Below are 7,933 nucleotides of genomic sequence, written 5' to 3'. Positions count from 1 at the left end.
TCTGCTAGGGAAATCGAGAGTGGATCCGAGAATTCCAACCGATGTACTTTTTTATTTTATATATTTTTTGTTCAAGCATTTTGTAATATTTTTAAACATTTTAAAAAAAATCACAAACTCATTTAAAAATATTTTCTTAATAATTAAGTAAAAAAATAAAATAAAAAATGATAAATTTTGTCCAGATGCATCCTGGAGCATTTTCTTAAAAAAAAAAAATGGTCCCATCAATCACTATAAAAACAAGTTACATATTTACATAATATTATCGTATCATGTTGGGAGTTCAAACTTAAAGTTGGAACGTGAGACTTGGTAAAGTGATTGAAAATGTTGAACATACTGAAAAAAATTATTTGTACAAAGAGTAGATAATTGGCATTTTCTTTCTTATAGAAGCTGTCTATTATGAGCCCATTTGGATATAATAGTAGTGAGATGAAATAATCTCATTTCATCTAATTTTAATTAATAATAATTATTATTTATAAATTATTTCAATTAATAATAGATAATTTATTAATAAAATATTACTTTTAAAATGTATGAATTTTCATCTCATCGGTCATTTCAACAATAACACAAGCAAAAAGTAACACACCCATCATCAAGTACCAATTTTCTCAACTTTGAAAAGTAAATTTAAACTTTTATCTAATTAATTTATTTCGCGAGAATAATAATAATAAAAATAAAAAACAATCTTAAAAAAACACGAAGGCTGACTCCAAAAGTCCAAACGCCACCTTTGGAATAAAACGATTATCCAACCCGAGCGAGAGACTAGAGAGTGGAGACTCGGGGGAAAATAAAAAATGCCAGCTCCCAAACACCACCTCAGCTCAGACCATCGACAGTGAAATCCACGCCTTCGTTCGAGACACAGGGAGCGAGAGGGAGGGAGAGAAGACTTGTTGTATCACTTTTTGCTCACTCCTACTATTGATCTTTTTTCCTTTTTTATTTGGCGCCTCGGCTTTGCTGCTGCCCCTTTCCACGAAGGCTACGGTGATGACCTCTTAGAGTCTGCCGACCATCACCATCTTTCTCTCACGTCCCGCGTTCGGTTCCCCACAACCCTTCTTTCTCTCCTTCCTTCTCTTTCTTATGCTACATAATCTCAACGTTTCGTATTCCAATTTCGCAGTCACTATTCCTCGTCTCTGTCTTCTCCTCCTACCATGGCTTCCCAGCAGCAGTTATCTGCCATAAAGGTACACCAGAAAATACCCCCCCCCGGGGGGGCAAAACCCTATGTGGTTTGGTTTTAAATTTCTCTCCGAACTCTAATTGAAGTAAGTTGTATGGGTTTTTTTTTGGGGCTTTGTAGGGTGCGAGAGTGCTTATGGTCGGGGCAGGTGGTATCGGTTGCGAGTTGCTCAAGACTCTTGCTCTCTCTGGCTTCCAAGATATTCATATTGTGAGTATATTTGACTTTTGCTATTGTTATCTTCTTATTTCTTACATTTTTATTGACTCTTATGGATGGGTTTCTTTTTACTTTGCTTTCTGTTGCTTTTACTAGGGCTTTGTTATTTGAGGGGGTTCTAGGGTTTATACGGTTTAATTCGTGTGTTCCACATCTCATTTTCCAGTTGATTGAAGTTGATGTGTTCTTCTTCGGAGGGTTTAGTGGTTGATTAGGGTTCCTCTGATGGTGGTTATGGGAAATTGTAACTTGAGGTTTGGGAAATTGAAGGAAGAAAAGTTCTCATGCTGTCTTTAATCTTTTCCCCATACATGCTATGCCGTATATGATCATGAATTTTGTAAGCTTGGATTTCCCACTTGGTTCAGTAGATACAAATTTTTATTTTATTAATAGTTCGCATGTGTGGTAGTTATAGACAAATGAGCCTAAGTCTCGTGGTTATTAACTTCATTAGCAGTTGAACCGACTCATTTATGTTGATGTTCATATATGGTATTCAACTAGTTAGTTTGAGCCCCGACTCCTCAGTTCAGCACAGGATTGTCAAGCTTGACATGGTGGGAACTCCTTCATCACTTACTGTTATTCTTTCTTCTTTGCCTCCTACATCATTTTTCTTGTGCATTTGTTAATGCTAATTTGCAGATTGACATGGACACCATAGAAGTGAGCAACCTCAACAGACAATTTCTATTCCGGCAATCACATGTCGGGCAATCCAAGGCCAAAGTAAGTACATCGTCAAAATCCTGCTGTAATTTTTTCTTGTGCTGGCACTTCCTTTGTACGATCTTCTCATAGAATATTCCACCAGGTTGCTCGGGAAGCTGTCTTAAAATTTAGGCCTCACATAAAAATTACACCATACCATGCAAATGTCAAGGATCCTGACTTTAATGTGGACTTCTTCAAGCAATTTAATGTTGTTCTGAATGGACTTGACAACTTAGATGCGAGGCGACATGTGAATCGCCTATGCTTGGCAGCTGAAGTCCCTTTGGTTGAAAGTGGAACAACTGGCTTCCTTGGACAGGTGATCTACTATCTTATAGATGTCTGAAATATGTTATCTAATGTTATACTAAAACAGCTCTATGATATGGAATTTATTCAATTATGCTTTTTTGTCTGATATCTTTCCTTCTTTCATAATTGTATTGGCCCTATGTTTATACGTGCACACACAAATTTCAAAAAGTGGATTTGTTAGCTCACACAATCCATGCAAATCACAACTCTAATTTATGTTGCCAGAGATGTTTCAATCCAGGAAAATTACATTCTGGCCACATTTATAGCATCTGTAGTGTTCACATGGATGGTTTGCTTATAACAATTGTATGGTAATGTTTTTGATTGGAACAATTGTATGGTAATTATTCCATGCAGTCAACTTGTAGCATACTAGATTGCTGTTCCTTCACTGACTATGGTTAATTTTCCCTCTTTTTACTACTTTGTGGAAGCAGGTAACTGTACATGTGAAGGGAAGAACAGAGTGCTATGAGTGTCAGCCAAAACCTGCCCCAAAAACATATCCTGTCTGTACCATTACCAGTACTCCATCAAAGGTATTTCACATGTTTATTGGTTGTCATTGTTTGGTTTTTCAGTAACTGTTTCAGTATGTTTGTATTAGAAAACACAAGCCTTTAGTTGGCAGTAGTTAGCTGTGAACTAGAACTAATACTTTTTTGCTAGACAGTGCATTGTTGAGTTCTTATAGAAATAGTACTTACTGCTGATATATTTTTTTATCTGTGTATTTTTAAGCGAGAATTCCTATAATAATGAGCATATGACATGGGGGGTTGGAGGCAAAGCTGCAGCATTCAAGGGACCAAGAACAATGTTCAATACTGTGATATCCGTTAAAAATGAAACTTCCCTTTACAAGAGACATGAAAGCTTTAACTGGCAACTTCTAATTTATTTTGACCACAGTTTCTTTGGACTTTAAATAGATTGTTGTCTGCAAATGCAGTTTCCATTCTAATTGAACAATTAACTCAAAAAATGCATAATCTTGTACCATTTCTACAAGCTTAGAGTAATTAAATTTTTTATTCGGTAAATGATAATTTGTCAGAAGGGTTAAATGACTCATCATCCTGATGATTCTCCAGATAAGTCCAGGGCTATGACATCTTTCTTTAATTTTTGCAGTTTGTTCACTGTATTGTTTGGGCAAAGGACCTTCTTTTTGCAAAGTTATTTGGAGACAAGAATCAGGAGAACGATTTAAATGTGCATTCTACTGATGCTGCTAGCTCATCAGAACAGGCAGAAGATGCATTTGAACGTAGGAAAGATGAAGACATTGAACAATATGGAAGGAGAATATATGACCATGTGTTTGGTTATAACATTGAAGTAGCATTATCCAATGAAGAGACATGGAAAAACCGTAATAGGCCAAGACCTGTATATAGTAGGGATGTTATGCTCAATGGACTGGCTCAACAGAATGGAAATATTTTTGGTGCAACAGATGACCCGTCATCAGTATCTGCTATGGCATCTCTGGGAATGAAGAACCCACAAGATATATGGAGCCTCATGGAAAATTCTAGAATCTTTTTGGAGGCTTTCAAACTATTTTTTGTGAAGAGGGAGAAGGTTGGGTTGAATGATTGGCTGTATTTGGATGAAGCTCTTAATCATTTTTTATCTTTCCCATGCTAACTACATTCTTTGTATTTTTATTTCTTATTCTTCTCTGTGGGCAAGCAGGAATTTGGGAACCTGACTTTTGACAAAGATGATCAGTTAGCTGTGGAATTTGTGACTGCTGCTGCAAATATAAGGGCTTCTTCTTTTGGAATCCCTTTGCATAGCCTTTTTGAAGCTAAAGGTATTGCTGGTAATATTGTCCATGCTGTTGCAACAACAAATGCTATTATTGCTGGGTTGATTGTAATAGAGGCAATCAAGGTGCTGCAAAATGATACAAACAACTATAGGTGTGCACAGTTTTTGTTCTTTTCCATTTGTTTGTTGTTCTATTGAAATATGTTTTTTCCTTTAGATTTTTGTATGAGTGTATTCTCCCTATTGCTGTGATGGTGAAAGCAATGGTCTGACAGTTTTTGTTTCGTGTGGATTCATGTTCATTGAGTTGCAGTTATTTGCATAGGGTGGCTGCCTTGCCTCATTTGTTAATGAGCCTTTAGGATCTGAATTCATGGTCACACACCCACACGCATATGTTTCATTAAAGAAAATGTTACTTTTGCTGACCCCCAGCTGGTAAAAAACGAAAAAGAAGATGCTGTATGCATAATGATGCAAGTAAATTCATGGTCGTCCATTCAAGAATTTGTCTTTGGTTGGCTTGATTTTAGGGGTAAAGGGGAAGGTTCTACTTGCAATGCCTATTGACATATTTTGTTTCGTTCAAGTGAGTAAGATAGTTTCGACCCCAGGATAATGTAAATACTACTATTAATAATTTTTAGATTAAGAACTTGTGAAGGACACCGATCGATATGGAAATTTTGATTGCCTGTTTACCACGTTAAATGCTGATGAGGTACTGTTTCTGGAGATTAATTTATAGTATGAGCTGACCTCTGATCTGATTGGGATATATAGGATGACATATTGTCTAGAGCATCCAACAAGGAAGATGCTGCTGATGCCAGTGGAACCATTTGAACCTAACAAATCTTGCTATGTTTGTTCAGAGGTATGTTAGATCTCTATTCCTCTCCCCCTCCACTCCCACATTTAACTTTGTTATTTATTTTTAATTGCCATGTTATTCTTAATTGCAATGTGCTCATATTTGATATGACTTGAAAATAGACACCACTAACGCTCGAGATCAATACTCACCGTGCTAAGTTGCGAGACTTTGCTGAAAAGATTGTTAAGGCCAAGCTTGGGATGTACTTTCCACTTATTATGCATGGGTCGGCACTTCTTTATGAAGTTGGTGATGATCTTGATGAAGACATGGTAGCAAATTATGCAGCCAATCTTGAGAAGGTATATTTCTTTTTTTCTGATTAATATTCACTTAGTCGTTCGTTCTCAACGTATCTTTGTTCTCTCTCTCTCTCTCTCTCTAATTTAAATTCAGGTGCTGGGCTATGCCTACTCTATATTACCAATAAAACTCTTGTTTACTGATTAAAACAAAATCACATTCAGGTGCTGTGTGAGCTCCCTTCTCCAATTACTAGTGGGACGACCATCACAGTTGAGGATCTAAAACAGGAACTTACTTGCAATATCAATATCAAGCACAGGTTTTTCTTTACCTCATGTATATGTTCGAGTATAAGCTTCCTATCTAATGTGTGAAGTCCTTGTTCGGATTCACAATTTTCCCAACTATGTGGATGGCTTCAATTGACATTTAAAGTTTTGGCATTTGTTTTCAGATGTTATTTGTCAAATATTTATACTTTCTCATGATATAGTTACTTTTATGTGCATGGCTTTTCTGATCTATTTTTTTATAGATAAAAAACTAAATATGTGCATATAAAATTTGAATTTAGTTTGTGGATACAGGGACTCTGCGCCAGAACCTTTTTGAGTAAATTCTGTGAAATGGTATTTTTGTGAGTGAGTTATGTTATGAAAATAGATTTTTGGCTTAAATTAGTCTCATTTTTGAAGTGACAAACGGAATGATTTCACTTTGTTCTAGAAGTCACTTTTTACCAGGCAGTGCTTGGAACTTTGCCTTTAACATATAAGATGTGTGGGTGGGTTTTGTAATCAAAACTTCAACTAGTAAACTGTGATAAAAAAGTTGAAGAAAAGTGGTGCTTTTTTTTTTTTTTGGGGGGGGGTAGCAAGTTTGTGGTCCATTTACGTGATATGCTTACTAAATTCTTTCTGTATACATGTTTACTTAAAAAAAAATCTGTATACATGTATATTCTGGCAGAGAGGAATTTGATGAAGAAAAGGAACCTGATGGAATGCTCCTCTCTGGATGGACTCAATCTTCTTCGGTGGAGAAGGATGATAACAAGTCTATTGACAACGGTGGGAGCACATCAAATGCATCACAAACTGTGCCAGTTGATTCAGAAAAGAATGATGAGATGGGAAGTGTTTCTTCTGGGAAGAAAAGGAAACTGTCTGAGGTTCCTGATGCTGCTGCTCAAGATTTTTCAAGTGTTGCTGATAGTGATGGAAGTAGAAATCATAAGAAATTAGAATTGGTTGATGACGATGATGACCTTCTCATGCTTGACGCTGATCCCGGCATTAACAAGAAGAAAAGGTTGCAATAGTCCTTGCTTGGGCTTGATTCTCAGGGGTGCATCTTACATCCTAATTTTGTACGATTAGGGAGATATGGTGATTCTTTTGGTGCTCATAATGGTTGTTTTAGGTCTCAATATTTAGTCTTTTGCTCGAGTTAGACACAATTAGTTGGTCTCTCCATTCCCTTGTATGGTTTACATGGTAGCAGCGACGTGTATTTTCCTTAGCTAAATTAACTAAAGGTTAGTTGGACTGTAGCATTGATGGAGATTGACCCAAACGAACTCGGTGATTGACTTAATGACCATAATGTTACAACTTTCTCAGGTGCTATTTGAGACTTTCCTTTTTTAGGACAGCAATCTTTGAGTGCATGTAATATTTCTTTTTAAATCATAAGATGCAATGGCATCAAAGCAAAGGTAGCATTCAATTCGTCCTGCTAGTAGAGAAGATGCTCATCCATGATATGAAATTGCAAACTTGGGAATTGCTTCTTGCTTCATTTGAAAAGGCATAGTTCATTGCATTAAAGAGGGTTTGAAATACGACTACAGAAAATGAAACCTTTTACATGTATTGTTGAAATTTGAACTTACATACACAATGTGGAGAAAAAACTCTCAATTAACGTATGGAGTGGCACATTGAGTGCTACTGGAAACTCTTCTACATGGCGAATGATTGATGTCCTTCCTCTCCGAATATTTCTTCCTCTTCTTAGCTTCTGGATGTTCTGGTTTCTTCAAATCCTCAAGGCAACGAACATCAGCCATGCAAGTAAATGTTCTCGATTTTCCCGAGTAATACCTTGACAGTCCTCTCCTGCTGAAAAACGAAAACATCTATTACTTTGAGCCATATGAACCAAATCAGCTTCAGTTGGAAAAGAAAACGACAACAAAGCTTGCTTACTTCTGTGGAAGATTTGTCTTAAGTGCATCCATGTCAAAGGTCCTCATGCTGACAATATCGTTCTCCATGTTGGTTTCAAACAGAGAACAATAGAGAGATGAAGAAGAAGGTGTTGATTGTGAAGGCTTTATATACACAATATTCATACGAGAGAAAGTTGGTGGATGTATCGTTTGAGACGTATTATTGGGGAGGGATAAGAGTAAGACCTCACACGTAATGGGTAGGAATTTTCATTTGGGGTACCGATAAACATGGGCTTGTTTGGAGCCTCTAAAAACTTCACCCACAGCTTTTAGTTTTTGGTTCTCAGACAGAGACAGAGACGTGACCACATCCTTATCTACACTCCCTCTG

The 7,933-nt window shown here is 36.7% G+C and overlaps 2 protein-coding genes across 6 annotated transcripts; one reads left to right on the top strand and one right to left on the bottom strand.

The window, feature by feature from the left end:
* The first annotated feature begins 787 nt into the window (after positions 1-787).
* LOC108986970 (SUMO-activating enzyme subunit 2-like) lies at positions 788-7,022 on the top strand. 4 transcript variants are annotated; one of them, XM_018959785.2, is made up of 12 exons: positions 788-1,061; positions 1,148-1,214; positions 1,331-1,420; positions 2,078-2,161; positions 2,247-2,465; positions 2,902-3,003; positions 3,599-4,051; positions 4,166-4,395; positions 5,027-5,120; positions 5,240-5,422; positions 5,588-5,685; positions 6,336-7,022. In XM_018959785.2, exons 2-12 carry the CDS (start codon positions 1,182-1,184, stop codon positions 6,685-6,687), a joined length of 1,938 nt encoding a protein of 645 aa, XP_018815330.1. In that variant the 5' UTR covers positions 788-1,061; positions 1,148-1,181; the 3' UTR covers positions 6,688-7,022. The 4 variants fall into 4 exon arrangements, with proteins under 4 accessions (XP_018815330.1, XP_035540069.1, XP_018815333.1 ...); XM_035684176.1 differs by having other exon boundaries at positions 1,937-2,161; positions 6,336-7,018; XM_018959788.2 differs by lacking the exons at positions 788-1,061; positions 1,148-1,214 and adding an exon at positions 1,937-1,989 and having other exon boundaries at positions 6,336-6,994.
* LOC108986971 lies at positions 6,879-7,880 on the bottom strand. Of its 2 annotated transcripts, none has more exons than XM_018959790.2 (2): positions 7,577-7,880; positions 6,879-7,486 (listed from the first exon to the last, which is right to left on the bottom strand). In XM_018959790.2, the coding sequence occupies exons 1-2, from the start codon at positions 7,720-7,722 to the stop codon at positions 7,285-7,287; spliced, it is 348 nt and encodes a 115-aa protein (XP_018815335.1). In that variant the 5' UTR covers positions 7,723-7,880; the 3' UTR covers positions 6,879-7,284. The 2 variants fall into 2 exon arrangements, with proteins under 2 accessions (XP_018815335.1, XP_018815334.1); XM_018959789.2 differs by having other exon boundaries at positions 6,879-7,489; positions 7,577-7,872.
* Between the last annotated feature and the right edge of the window lie 53 nt (positions 7,881-7,933).

Source organism: Juglans regia, chromosome 13 (genome assembly GCF_001411555.2).
Source record: "Juglans regia cultivar Chandler chromosome 13, Walnut 2.0, whole genome shotgun sequence".
NCBI lineage: Eukaryota > Viridiplantae > Streptophyta > Magnoliopsida > Fagales > Juglandaceae > Juglans > Juglans regia.
The sequence above is the reverse complement of the archived record's forward strand: the minus strand, read 5'-3'. Positions and strand labels throughout refer to the sequence as shown.